This window comes from Myxocyprinus asiaticus, chromosome 30, assembly GCF_019703515.2.
Source record: "Myxocyprinus asiaticus isolate MX2 ecotype Aquarium Trade chromosome 30, UBuf_Myxa_2, whole genome shotgun sequence".
NCBI classification, from domain to species: Eukaryota; Metazoa; Chordata; class Actinopteri; order Cypriniformes; family Catostomidae; genus Myxocyprinus; species Myxocyprinus asiaticus.
The window spans coordinates 44,265,096-44,280,650 of NC_059373.1; the positions used below are offsets into that span (position 1 = coordinate 44,265,096).

The 15,555-nt window shown below is 37.5% G+C and overlaps 1 protein-coding gene across 1 annotated transcript; it reads left to right on the top strand.

Moving 5' to 3' along the window:
• Window positions 1-769: 769 nt before the first annotated feature.
• Window positions 770-14,150, top strand: p3h4 (prolyl 3-hydroxylase family member 4 (inactive)). Its single transcript, XM_051663800.1, has 7 exons — window positions 770-1,334; window positions 2,820-2,969; window positions 3,046-3,217; window positions 5,475-5,603; window positions 6,651-6,796; window positions 9,313-9,396; window positions 13,119-14,150. The coding sequence occupies exons 1-7, from the start codon at window positions 876-878 to the stop codon at window positions 13,266-13,268; spliced, it is 1,290 nt and encodes a 429-aa protein (XP_051519760.1). The 5' UTR covers window positions 770-875; the 3' UTR covers window positions 13,269-14,150.
• Window positions 14,151-15,555: the final 1,405 nt, after the last annotated feature.

A 15,555-nucleotide genomic window follows, 5' to 3' on the forward strand; every position in this document is an offset into this window, starting at 1 on the left:
AGCAATCAGACTTCTGAACTCTTGATCTCCCACGATCAAATACATCAGCACTGCACTTTATTACCCTTACTCTTATATCTCACACCAGACTGTCATAAATTATATTATTATTATATTATATTCTCTCTTAACAACTGACTATCAACCGACAGCCTGAATGTCAATACAGTACAATACTGTACATTATATATATATATATATATATATATATATATACTTTTTTTAAATATATTTTTATTTTTTATTTTTATTGAATAATGTGTATCTATATAGTGCATATTGTATACTGTACAGTGTATGTTATTATTTGTATATTGTTGAGTGTATTTATGTGTATATCAGATGTTTAAATTGTGCTGTGTTAATTTGATGTTATTGTAAATTGGTATATGTCTCATCACTGTCACGACTGCAATGTTGTTCGGAACTGCACCCAAGAATTTCACACACCATTGCACTTGTGTATATGGCTGTGTGACAATGAAGTGATTTGATTGATTGATTGATTTGAGATGTTAAATGAGGAGCACATTATAGTGAGTAGTAAGAGTATATTGCTTAATTCATATATTTGTTTTCTGTGGGTGGAGGAAAAACAAGAAAAAGGTTTTGACCATTTTTAAAAGCTAAGCTATATTAAACAAATTTCGAATATGCAAAATGCATAAAAACCAAAATCCACTCCGCAGACGATTAGATCCACTACGTCATCACGCTACAGTCTGCAGCGAGGACCCTCTCGTTTTTTCATCACCGTAAACTCCTAAAACTCACTCAATCCCAGCGGGCTCTGGCTTCCTACGTGCAGCCTGACATGCATCTACTTTCTGCTGGACTGTTACACTGGGATCGGTGCTTACTCTGAGGACTGAAGCATGGCCCGAAAATCAGTAGCATGTTTTTTTATGTTTTTCATTGTCGCATGTCTTTTCTCTACAGTAAAGGCTCAGTATGAGAAATACAGCTTCAAAAGCTTTCCTCAAAACGACCTCATGCCGCTAGAGTCTGCGTACGGACACGCGTTGGACATGTACGCGTCTCAGAACTGGAAGGAAACGGTGAAATATCTGGAGCTGAGTCTGCGGCTCCACCGGCTGCTGAAGGACAGCGAAGCTTACTGCAGCCAGAACTGCAGCGGTGTAAGACGGGACGATGAGGAGAACAGTACGGACAAGACCCTATGGATCATGGGACACATTATTATGCGGGCCGCATGCCTGAAAAAGTGCAAAACGAACTTTCCTGTGTTCTCCAAATCATATCCTAAAAGAGAAACATTGGATGCTTTTGAGCAGAGGATACCCTACCGGTACCTTCAGTATGTCCACTACCAGGTCAGACATCTTCTGGTTCTAGTATGGAATTGAAGGACACTGCGCCCAGTGAAAACTGCAAGAGCTCGACGCGACAAACTAGAACGCTCGCGTTAAATACTGCAGACAGCTTCGTTGACACTGTGAGCGTTCGCGTTTGTAAATGGGATGTAAACATCCTCAGAAAATGTGTATGCAATTGCCCGTAATTTCTCGCTATCACTTTCAATAACCGCAACATACCAAATTGTTCATACTTAACGTTTGTACACAACTTTTAGCCGATATCATTCGGCTTGAGCTTTTGTTGAATCTGTTGAAATCTGTCCTGAAACTGCGCATGCGCACATATGCCACGTCCACGCAGGCAGCGCAAAAACTTAATACTCTAACGCCAACTAAATAAAGATCAATAATTTTACGCCTCTTTAAATAATTTACACAATATATTTACAATAAAACAACACAATGATATATTCAATTACTAAACTCAAAAGTTTTATTAATAAAATGTTGTTAAAGATTACGCAATTCAATTTGAAAAAATTTTGTTATGAAATTCAATGCTTAAATCTTAAAAACAAGCTAAAATAATGTTTGGCGTGTACAAACACTTATACCTTGGTCGATTTTACGCGTTTCACTTCCACCCACAGAAACCCCAGCCAAGATTGATTTGTTTTCTTTTTTTCCTCCTTGAAAATATTTTTAGGAAGCAGCTTATTATAAAAAATCTTGATATTTTTTAAGCATATTTTGTTTGGAGGTAAATTTTGTGTGACTTCAGAAAGCATGCTTTCAATTGTTTAACTTTACCAAGCTGTAATATTCAATATGCATTTCCCCCGAACCAAATCTGTTGTTGTGAGACAGTTAAGCTTGTCAGCTAATGTAATGTGTAGTTTTTAACCAGGTTTTTATTTTTTATTTTTATTTTATATTTATCCCCTTTTCTCCCAATTTGGAATGCCCAATTCCCACTACTTAGTAGGTCCTCGTGGTGGCGCGGTTACTCCCCTCAATCCCGGTGGCAAAGGTCAAATCTCAGTTGCCTCCGCTTCTGAGACCGCCAATCCGCTTTTAACCAGGTTTAATATATATATATATATATATATATATATATATATATATATATATATATATATATATATTGCTGTAAACAAACGTTGCCATTCTGAAAATTGATCAAGATTTTGCATTTCATATATTTTGTTTATACCTCCTTGTTCTAATTTGCTCTTCACAATTCAGCTACAATAACAGATATCTTCCACCCACACACACACACACACTTTAATAAATCATGTTACTTAAATAGTAAAGTACTGTATGTAGGCTTTATATCATGGTAGTATTTGTTGTTCTGCCTTTATGCAGAATGTAGTTTAGAAAAAAAACAAAACAATACTTTTTACTGTACATATAGGGGGAACTATGAAACTGCATAGCAATATATGAAACAGAGCGAGGCCAGATGCTGAAGTGTGTTGTGTGTTGTGTCTTTAGGTGAATGAGTTGGAGAAAGCGGTTTCAGCAGCGCACACATATCTCCAGCGTAACCCTGGGGACCCACTGCTATCTAGGAGTTTGAACTACTACAAAAGCCTGTTTGATGTGGAGGAGTTCCTCATAGACCATGAGGAGAAACCATATGAGGTGTGTTCACACACTCATCATTTCAGTCTCACTGAATCTGTCCCTCAAAACAAACTAATACTGATATTCCTCTCAGGCGTTATTCCTGAAGGCGGTGAAGCTGTATAATACTGGGGATTTCAGCAGCAGTGCTCGGGACATGGAGTTGGCAGCTACAGAGTATTTCAAAACATACAACCTGTGTTTAGCATCCTGTGAGGGGTCATATGACGTGCAGGAGTTCAAAGAATTTTACCCCACACTTGCTGGTAAGTGACAACATGATGCATTGTCAAACACCACTAAGGCACATTTACCCTGACTATCATACTGAAAACCAAGTTCAAAGGGATCTGAGATGAGAAGGACAGAAATCATCTGACTTATCAAATCTATACGTGAATTATCCTTGATTGCCACATACAGTAACAGTACCAGTAGAAAGTTTTGACACCTACTCATTCTTCAATATTTTCTACTATTTAGAATAATAATAAAGTTATTCAAAAACCAACATTAAAGTCAAACAAATTTTAACCAAATCCAAATGCTCTTATATTTGAGCTTGTTTGTGTACAGTAGATCACAGCTCTGCACACTCTTTTCATTCTCTCAGGCAACGTCATGTGATGATTCATCCTGAGATGCTTTTTAAACAGTATTCAAGTGAAGTCATTTTTATTTGTATAGCGCTTTTCACAACAGACATCGTTTCAAAGCAGCTTTACAGAAAATTATTCCATGCGGTTGATAAAAATTTGTGATTGTAGTTTGTGCCTAAATAAGTAAATAATATTTGTATTTAGACCCCCAGTGAGCAAGCCAAAGGTGCTGCGGCACGGAACAAAGAAACTCAATAAGATGTTGGTTAATGGAGAAAAATAACCTTGGGAGAATCAGGGCTTACTGTGGGGGCCAGTTCCCCTCTGGTTGAACAGCATGAATATACACCGATCAGCCACAACATTAAAATCACAAGACCTCTGAAGGTGTGCTGTGGTATCTGGCACCAAGACGTTAGCAGCAGATCCTTTAAGTCCTGTAAGTTGCGAGGTGGGACCTCCATGGATCGGACTTGTTGGTCCAGCATATGCCATAGATGCTCAGTCGGATTGAGATCTGGGGAATTTGGAGGCCAAGTCAACACCTTGAACTCTTTGTCATGTTCCTCAAACCATTGCTGAACAATTCTTGCTGTGTGGAAGGGTGCATTATCCTGCTGAAAGAGGCCACTGCCATCAGGAAATACCGTTTCCATGGAGGGGTGGATATGGCCTGCAACAATCTTTAGGTGGTGGTACTTGTCAAAGTAACAACCACATGACTGTCAGGATCCAAGGTTTCACAGCAGAACATTGCCCAGAGCATCACACTGCCTCTGCCGGCCTGTCTTCTTCCCATGGTGCATCCTGCTGCCATCTTCTCCCCAGGTAAACGACACTCACGCACCCAGCCATTCATATGATCTAAAAGAAAACGTGATTCATCAGACCAGGCCACATTCTTCCATTGCTCCATGCTCCAGCTCTGACGCTCACGTGCCCATTGTAGGAACTTTCGGCTGTGGACAGGCGTCAGCATGGGCACTCTGACCGGTCTGCGGCTACGCAGCCCCATATGCAGCAAGCTGTGATGCACTGTGTGTTCTGACACCTTTCTATCATGGCCAGCATTAAGTTTTTCAGCAATTTGTGCTGCAGTAGCTCTTCTGTGGGATCGGACCAGACAGGCTAGCCTTCGCTCCCCATGACCATCAGTGAGCCTTGGGTGCCCATGACCCTGTCGCCAGTTCACCGGTTGTCCTTCCTTGGACCACTTTTGGTAGGTACTAACCACTGCATACTGGGAACACCCCACAAGACCTGCCGTTTTGGAGATGCTCTGACTCAGTCATCTAGACATCACAATTTGTCCCTTGTCAAAGTCACTCAGATCCTTAAGCTTTCCCATTTTTCCTGCTACCAACACATGAAGTTCAAGAACTGACTATTCACTTGCTGCCTAATATACCCCTTGACAGGTGCCATTGTAACAAGATAATATTTATCTTTTTCACTCCTGGGATATCATTAGGATGGGTAAATGATGAGAGAAATTTCATGTTTGGGTGAACTACCCCTTTAAGTACTGTGGAGCTGTGGAACAATTATAGGAGTTCACATGTTGGACAGTTGTTGGCTGCTTTCCCCTTCAACTCAAACATTCAAATTTCAATTTTTCATACTGTATGTAATGCATAATGTATATTTGTCAACTAAAATAATTTCTATGTATTTATAAGCCAAATGTTTTCAAGACCACGAATTTAGTCAAGAAGTCTGTCCAGACTTTTGACTGGTAGTGTAAGTACTATATATAATAGATCACGGGTAAATTCAGGTAAATTTGGCTACATTATGACAGTCATATCAATCAAAAACTGATCTAATTACCTGAATTCAGCTGATAATGTTAATTAATTTGATGGTTTATTTTCTATAATATAACCATAAATACTCTCTCTCTCTCTCTCGCTCTCTCCACCAGATTTCTATTTTGAGGTCTTGAAGTGTAAAGTAAAATGTGAGGAGAATTTGACGCCAAATGTTGGTGGCTACTTTGTGGAGAAATTTGTTGCCACTATGTACCACTACATGCAGTTTGCTTATTATAAATGTGAGTAACACACACACACACACACACACACACATACAGCTCATTTCTCATTGTCGAGATGTGTCTGCCTACAGGAGTCTTCCAGTGTGTCATATAAGCATACAGATTTGGTTTTAATGGGAAACATGATGGATTTTAACAATAGATTAAAGGGGACATAAATGTTTCACTGTATCTCACATGAGCACTTTGCATCACCTTTATAAATGTGCTGTCAGCAGTCTTTAAAAGCATTTACATTGAGGTCCAGATGTCTGAGGCCACTTGTGGAAGTGCATGTCCTAATTGAATACAGGAGTTTTCATTACAAATCATATTAAATTATATTGAGGTAAAAGTTGAATTGAAAAGTGTGCATGAAAATCAGAATGTCTTAGTATTTGGCATGTCCCCCTTTTGCTTAATGACCGCATATTTTCTTACCATGAAATGATGAGTGACCTAGAAACAGTGCCGAATCTTATAGTAAATATTTCTTAATTTGATATAATAACGGTTATTTGTTTAAAAAAAGGAAAACTGAATGTATTTTGCTTTTGTTGAATCTGTTCAAATCTGTCCTGAAACTGCGCATGCGCACATATGCCACGTCCACGCAGGCAGCGCAAAAACTTAATACTCTAACGCCAACTAAATAAAGATCAATAATTTTACGCCTCTTTAAATAATTTACACAATATATTTACAATAAAACAACACAATGATATATTCAATTACTAAACTCAAAAGTTTTATTAATAAAATGTTGTTAAGATTACGCAATTCAATTTGAAAAAATTTTGTGAAGTATATCATTAAGTAGGTGTGAAAATGTGGAATATGGAAAATGTGGAATAAGTGACCATTTGTCCAGAACTGAGCATCCCTACAAAGGTTTCACTGTTTTCTATTCTCACAAACATTTAATGCTTAAACACATTCACAAGCTGTTCACAGAGGAATAGACTTCAGTGTTTCATCAAAGAAAATAATAAAACAATAACTTTCATTAATATATTGATAATTATTCATATTTATTAATTAGAGGGTGTATATTTGTCTCAATAGTAAATGACGTGCGTAATGCAGCGCCGTGTGCAGCGAGCTACATGCTGTTTGATATGGATGATAAGGTGATGCAGCAGAATATGGCTTACTATCAATTCTACAGAGAGCAATGGGGACTGCTGGATGAGCATTTCAAACCCCGGCCTGTGAGTACACCAACTACTTGCATGTAAACAAATGTGAAGTTTTCACTCATTTTTTGCAACAACAACAACAAAAAAAAGGTAAATGGTTGAAATTCCTCCTGACAGTACAGAGACAGTAAAGTTTGTATTTTCTCTGGTGGTTTCGTCTTTGAGCTTTATGTGAAACAATTTACTAAAGCACACAAATGCACACAACAGAAGTCAGTATACCCTTTATGCTTGTGGTTCTGTAACAGAAGGCTCATGACAGTTTTATCCCAAATGCAGTGTTTATTAGTCCAAAGAAAACTTAAAGTAAAGGCTTCTTAAAACCTTCATCTGAGACACGACTTGATGTGACATGACCAGAGATAAAAGCAAAACATACACGTGAGATTCACCACAAAAGTTAAACAGACAAAAGTGTACTTGAAGAGTACTCAGGTAATGGTTGGTTGGTAGTTATAGTTTTTACATTATGGCTGAATCCAAAAACTAAGGCTAATCTGACTTGCTGCCTAATTAGTTAACGGCTTTACCGACAGCCGTTCTTGAATGAATGGATCTCTTAACGGAAACTGATCTCAGAACAGTTTGAAAAGCACCTTATTTTCATTCTACCTCTGTATACAACCTGCAAAGACAGCATTTTCCAGTTTTTTGGATGCAGACAACATATGTTTGATTCTGTTTATGCTGTGGGTTTTTTTTTTTCAAAAACTGATCAGAGCTCATTAAAACTGAAGCTGCAGCGCAAGTCTGTGTGCCTCACTACTGAATCTACGGTTCTTATTAGTGAGTCAAAACCATACAGCTGGCCTGTCCCGATAACCACACGCAGTATTTGTACTTATTTCGCGTATTTCCGATATTTGGCCTCAGTTTCCAAATCTGCATACTATCAGAGCACAGTATGTACTGCATTTGATGGAGAAAAATATAAAGTATGTTCTTTAGGTATGCAGGTGAGTAGTATAAATACGTTCTCAGATATACTTCATTCAGGAATGTGAGCATTGTCCTGTGACCCAAATGTATGACGCAGTATAGACAAACAAGAAAATAAATGACTTGAATGCTGTTAAATGATTCCAATTAACTATAACCATTGAGTATCCATTAGTATAAAGAAGAATGAACATTACTCATAGCACCGTTCACTATAATTTTGGTCATCATAATTTTTTATTGTTATCTTGCATTTGTTTAAGCATATTTTTCCTGCTGGTCGTCCCCACATCCCCTAATTGTGAACTTTGATTTTTTAGGAACTTTTGATTTTTTTAGTGGCCCTTTGTTTTTGTTGTGGTTGTTGTTGCTGTCTGTATTGTCACCATCTGCACCAACAATTCCTTGTATATTTTTTACTTGGTGAATAAATTCAAATTAAATTCAAATTCAAGAAAGGAATAACTTCCTTGGTATGTACTGTATAGCACATAAAGTTGAAAAGAGCCGCCTGACGTGTGAGACAGTCAAGGCATTTTATTTGTATAGCTTTTTTTTTACAATACAAATCGTTTGAAAGCAGCTTTACAGAAAATCTTGCCCTAATTTCTTTTCTTTCTTTTTTCTTTTGGGGATTTTTTTCCCCCTTTTTCTCCCAATTTGGAATGCCCAATTCCCAATGCGCTCTAAGTCCTCATGGGCGCATAGTGATTCGCCTCAGTCCGGGTGGTGGAGGACGAATCCCAGTTACCTCAGTGTCTGAGACAGTCAACCCGCACATCTTATCACGTGGCTTTTGCCACGGAGACATAGCGCGTGTGGAGGCTTCACGCCATCCACCGCGGCAACCACGCTCAATTCACCATGCGCCCCACCGAGAACAAACCACATTATAGCAACCACGAGGAGGTTACCCCATGTGACTCTAACCTCTCTAGCAACCGGGCCAATTTGGTTGCTTAGGAGACCTGGAGACCTGGCTGGAGTCACTTAGCACGCCCTGGGATTCGAACTAGCGAACTAGCAAACTCCAGGGGTGGTAGCCAGCGTATTTTACCACTGAGCTACCCAGGCCCCCTTGCGCTAATTTCTTAAATGTCATAAAGCCCTCAGGATAATGATTTGGGGTTTTTGAAGTCACCTGCAGGGATGCAGTGGTTGTTGAAGGGTCCTTTGTTTTATGGCTGGTGTTGTCACACTTAACCCCGTTAAGTGCATGGACATTTATGTAGGCAAGATCGCCAGTGTGGGACAGGCCAGTGCAGGCAGATTCCCTAAAGAATGAATCTCATGAGCCGGTTCTTTTTAGTGAAACAAAAGCAATTCTGAATCAGTTTGAGCCATTACTAAGTAAATCCGGCTAATTTCCTGAAACGCAAGATCAACTGCCACTGTGTTATGTCTACTTAAAGGAATAGCTCACCCAAAAATGAAAATTCTCTCATCATTTACACATGACTTTCATTCTTCTGCAGAAAACAAATGAAGATTTTTAGAAGAATATTTCAGCTCTGTAGGTCCATACAATGCAAGTGAATGGTGATCAAAATTTTGAAGCTCCAAACATGTCTTTCTTTGTCTCTGTACAGGAAGCACTGAGATATCACAATCAAACGACTAAACAGAGAGAGTTGCTGGAATTTGCACAGAACTATTTACAGACAGATGATGAGGTAAAATACACAATGTTACACATGAATCACATATTTACATACAGTAGTACACAAGTTACACTGTATCATTTAATATGTGTTGGGCTGCATTAGACTTGCTGTGTTCTACAAGGACATGTACAGTGAAGCATAAATTATTATTTAAAAAAAAAAATAGTAAACTAGGATTAAATATGCAATGCATAATCAGCCTTGACCTTGAAATATCCACACACAGCCTCAATTTTAAAATTGTATTATTTAAATAATATTCTAGGTTCAAAACAAGTTAAGCTCAATCAAAAGCATTTGAGGCATAATGTTGATTTTCACAAAACATACAGTTGTTACAGAGAGTACAGTGAGGGGCCGATTTTATGAGGGTTTGAAGGCATATAATTTTAAAAAAGCACTTACATTCTACTGTTAAAACATTTGAGCTGTAAAGTTGTTTAAATCATCATTTACCTGGATTACAGGGTTTACAGCATTATGAAGTCATTGCAACAAAGTTTTAAAATTGGATATAACTTTACAAAACGAAGTTGGTAAGCGATTTTATCACACTAAAATCATGTTAACACTCATTGTTTACATCTTGTGGCTATACTTTTGAAACAGTGAGTATTTTAACGTTTACGGATTCACTGTAGACCCTAATGCTCAAAATAATGAATTGTTTTGAGTAGGGGGAAAAACTAAATCATACAAATTAGTTCAAATAAATTAACCTTGATGAGTATTTAGAACTTTCTCTTTCTTTTGAGTTCACGAAACTGACACCTTTTAAGTAACCTGAATTGTTTTGTTTTGAGTTTAATAGGGCTGCCCCCTACCAAAGATTTTCCTAGTCGACTAGTAGGCATTAAGTTAAGCCATTAGTCAACTAGTCGCACGTTTATGATATTAATTTAATTACTTAAATATCAGAAAATGGTTTGAGTTCCAGGGCTGAGAAAGAATAAGTAACATTGCTAACACTGTTCTACATTACAGAGAAACACTAAACCGTAATAATGAGCCTTTAAAATATAAATTTTACAAGCGCTCGCACGAAGTGAAACGCAGCGACACCGGCAAAAGCAGTAATGATTCTGATTGTGTCAGAAAAACCAGCAAGGAGACTGTCTGAACATTTTGTTAATTTATAGAGAGAAATGCACATTAGGGTTGTGCCGACAGACGATGATCTCGGGGATCGACGATGGTCAGAGTGATCGCCAATAGCTGATGCCTTTGACGATGTTAAGACGATATTTGGCTCGTTTTCCCATTAATGTATTAAATTATTATTATTATTATTAGGCTATTATTATTATCAAATTAATATAACAAATAATTTGCCCGTAGACACACAGACACGTGCTTGAAGAAACACACTTTATTACATTATTAAGAACAGATGACAGAAAAGCCATCTATGCGCATGTATGACACGCTGTTTGTTCTGAGGCGTGCAGTCTCGTGGAACACGCGCATCTAAAAGGTTCCCACTCTATCTTTGTTTCTGTCTTCCGGTTGTTTTTTTTTTTTTTTTTTTTTTTGCAAGAACAGTATCATCTATGAGTGTTGCAAATGACCTCAGACATCTCAACTCAGGAGGTGCTTTGAGTTCATTCGCTTTATTTCTACTGAGCAGTTCATTGTGAATGCAACTATGCAGCCTGTAAAATAATACAAAATATATAAAATAATACAAAAACACATTCACCTCGAACATTGATTTATATTTCAGTGATTATTATCATCATTATAATTATTATTTTTACATTTATTACTGTTTTTATGTCTTCATTTGTAGTAGTAGTTTTCCGCCATGATGTTAAGACGGATTCTTACATGATGCAAATGCAGTGTTAATAATTCTGAGTCAGAGCTAGACACTGATTTCAGGTCAGCACTGTGCTATATGACATCTGACCGGTAGAGAATGCACAGATGAAGTAGGTTCTTTGCCAGAGAGATGTTGACAACTGTTGTAAAATCATCTTTAAAAAACAACACACATTTTAATTGCGCTTATTTCTTTTCCAGTTTCATTTGAATTTTTAGTTAAATTAAATAAAAAATAAAGTTCAAAGTTTGAAGTCAAAGTGTCTTGCTTTATTGTGTAGGCTTAACCCTAACCCTGCTTAACGAAAATTACCACATAGTACCACCTAGCGTCCAGCCAGCGGTAATACCGATGTTCTCGTTTTTACCTGGAGTTTTTTCTGCGACCAACCGACCAATCAAAACTTGGTCAAACAAGATTCTTCTCATGGACTAACCTTTGGTTGGCTACCAGGGGTCAGCCCTAGAGTTTAATGAACTTGTCTCTTTAAATTTACAGAAACGTAACTTGTCCATTTGAACTTAGACCTTTAAGATGTGTTTTTGGTGATCAGATCATATGTGGTCAGTGCTAAATACAGGTCTAAACGGGGTCTAAAAGGTTGTGTGGTCGGATCACAAAAACCACATACAAATGTGGTCAAAAATGCACCTGAATGCATCACATTTGAGGTGTAAAGGCTAATCCGTCCTGTATGCGTCCTGGCAGCAGCAAAGCACCACCCCTCACCTGTCAATCAACTGCTGCACTAAAACAAGAGTTTAAACTTTGCCGGTTAGGAGCGGCTTTTAAAGGAAATAACCGTCAGATCTGAACATTTGAAAAAGTGGCAATTGGGCATTCCTCTGGTTTTTATTTATTTTATTTATTTATTTATTGTTTTTAAATTATTTTATTTTTTATTTTTTTTTATTTATTTTTTTATAAACTTTACTAAATCTAATTGTGTTGGGACAACATTATATTTTTTGTTTGGTTGACTGAAACTTGGCAGGAGATTTCCCAGCATGCTTTGTATGGCACTTGACAGGGAGAGTACATGTTAAAATTAAGTGTTATATAATGTGTCTTTGTGCAAGATGAATGTAAATAGCAAAGACTTGTTAGTGTTTAAAGTTTTTTTGTGTATTTAGTTTCTGTAATGCTGGAGTTTTTGGGGTTACTGTTATGGTGAAGAGTGGAGCTTGAGCTTCGGTTCAGGAAGATTGGTACAAGTTACTGTAAGATTGTTCTAAATTGCTTTACACATTGAGCAATTGCTAAGCTAATTAAAGCATAGTGTTTCCAATTAGCATGCATTCAGCATGCTAGCATTCACTGTACTAGCTAGTTCTAACTACTACCAGCTAGTTAGGTTCCCTCTACTTGAAGTATAATTTGAGATTACATGGTAATTTTAAGTTCAGCCAAAGAGTTAAATTAAAAGTTAAGTGTCATCAAAATGTATGAGTTAGCTTACTCAATATTTAATATTAAGAGCAATTAACATGCGTGTGTATTACAAAATCAAAATCTGAAAGTCATTTTTACCTAAACTTGGAGTTTATTAATTTAACAAATGTAATGTAACTGATTGCCTCAATTTTTTTGAGCTCTTCTAACTTATTAGGGTTTTCAGTGTTGGCCACATTCACTTCTATTGGAAGTGCCTCACTGTAACCCTGAATTTTTTTTATTTTTATGAAAAGTCCAATTATATTTTGTGGTAATCATCATTATGCCACAAATGCTGTCGACTGAGCTTAACTTGTATTGAACCTGGAATATTCCTTTAATTATTAACTCTGTGATAGTAATTATATTAACCTTAATAATGTTTAAAATGAGTGTGGAAACATTTTCATAAAATGAGGAATGGTAATTTCAGTGTCCATAGAGATGATGTGAATTTGAGCTGTGTGTGTCACAGGATGCAGTGAGTGCAGAGGAAGCAGCATCAGCTCCCTCACATCCTCCTGATGAAGAGTTTGAGGGAGTCGGCGACTACGAGGAGTCTTTCCTGGCTGAGTGGTGGCAACAGCCCAAAACTAAAGGAGATACAGGAGAACCGGCTGAATAAAACACCAGCGTCAAAGCTTATCAACTTATCAGTACTGTTACCTCCAAAAAGACTCCTGCTCCATTCAAACCTTTTGATGACTATTCCCTCCTTTTCCATTAACGGTGCTCATTTTGAACTTTACTTTGAACCAAAACCTTTGGAATTTATGTATTGTTCTGATGCAATAAGGGCCTTTCTTTATCACAGAAATGTTAAGAAAAAAATGAAAAGTACTAACATACACTGATCAGAATGTTAAAGTACTCATTAAAAGGCAAAAATACATATATTAATAGTTTTCTGTTTAAGATAAAAATATATATATATATATATTATTTGTACCACCATCTCACATCAAAGTGAATTTTTTGAACTTAGATTGCCACATCGCCAATCAAAACTCTACTTTACAAAATTACCATCAGGCCTGCATTGGAAAAGGTATTTGTATTTTAAAGGTATATGGGTAATGTTTTTTTTTTTTTATAAGTTGCTTTTTTGGAAGACACTCCTGTTTATTTAATGATGTGTTATGATTCCACAAAAAAATGCGTTCATATTTTGTTAATCTATTAATTGCCTTTATCTGCAAAAGCAGTGTTAATAATTCTGAGTCAAAGCTAGACACTGATTTCAGGTCAGTATGACATCCATTGTGAGGGATCATAAATGCCCCTCTAAAGATACAGAAGCCTGTGATTAAATGCATGTGTGTGTGTGTCATAAAATATAATAATGAAGACTATAGACAGTCACAGTATTTCAACAATCACCTACACTTGGAACACGTGTCAAATACAAAATACTACCAAAGGGCCAAAATAAAGAATTGCCTAATTTTTTTTTTTCAATTAACATTTTTTATTGATTCATAGATATACAACAAAGAAAAAACACAACATATATACATTGAATCAACATTTCACATTTAAACCCCACCCTGACCCCCAACGAATACCACTGTGGTCACCAATAAGAATACACACACAGAAAAAAAAAAAATATATATATATATAATAATCATATGTAATTAAAACTAAACTACTCTCTCCACAGCCCCTCCCCGAAACTCCCCCAAAGTAATTGCCCCATTTCCAGTCAAATTCTGAACCCCCAGCCTTCTGCATGATCCCTCCTCGAAAGCAGCCACCCTCCCCATCTCAGCACACCACTCCGGAAATGAGGGCGCTCCATCCGGCTTCCATCCCCTTAAAATAATTTGTTTGCCAATCATAATACTGGCCAGAACCCAATTTTTTATGTGTTTATCCCCCAAATTTATACCTGCCCCATCGCCCAAAATACAGAGTCTGGGGCAAAATAAAATTTGAGTGCTCAAAATGTCACATATAAAGCTCTGAACCTTCAACCAAAATTCTTGGATCTTAACACACCCCCATAAAACATGGGTTGTGTCTCCATCTTCTGATTGGCATCGCCAGCAGGTGGGTGTGTCTTTAAGACCAAGCCTATACAATCTAGAGGGGGTCCAATAGAATCGATGTAAAATCTTGAATTGTATAAGGTGCACCCTTGCATATCTAGATGCAGACTTGACGTTTTTTAGAGTCCTAGCCCACACTCCCTCCTCCAATACCAAGTTTAAATCTTTCTCCCATAATCTCTTGATAGAAGTTAAAGCTCCAACCCCCAGACTCTGAATTAGCAGGGAGTAATACACTGATGCCTCATGACCTTTTCCAAAAGCAGTAATCACCTCTACCAGAGTATCTGCCACTTTAGGGGGGTGTGTGCTACTCCCAAAAACAGTACAGAGCAGGTGGCGCAGCTGTAAATACCTATAGAACTGAGATCTGGGAATCCCAAAATGTTGAACCAAATTTTCAGATCTCAACGCTCCACTCTCATATAAGTCACCGAGTGTAGTAACCCCCCTCACAATCCACTCTGACTAGCAGAAAGGGGACTTATTAATACATAATTTAGGGTTCAGCCATATGCTTGAGGCAGCATTTAAATAAAAAGTCTGAATTAAACACTCTGGACCCTTTTGTCCATACTGTGTGCAAATGCGAGATAACGAGGTGTAACTTAACTTCTCCGATTACTTTTATAGAAAGGCTTTGCAACGGCAAAATAGGGGCAAGAACTTCCTGTTCAATACAAAACCAGGGAGGGGCTCTCTCAGGTGGAAGCGACCAATGAGGCAATTGTCTGAAACCGAATGCATAATAATAAAACAAAATCTTGGGTAGGCCTAGCCCACTTTGTCAATCGGCCTATGTAATTTATTAAAACTTTAAATGTAATGAAGCCCACCTGCCCACATCGCTCTAAAACCTTT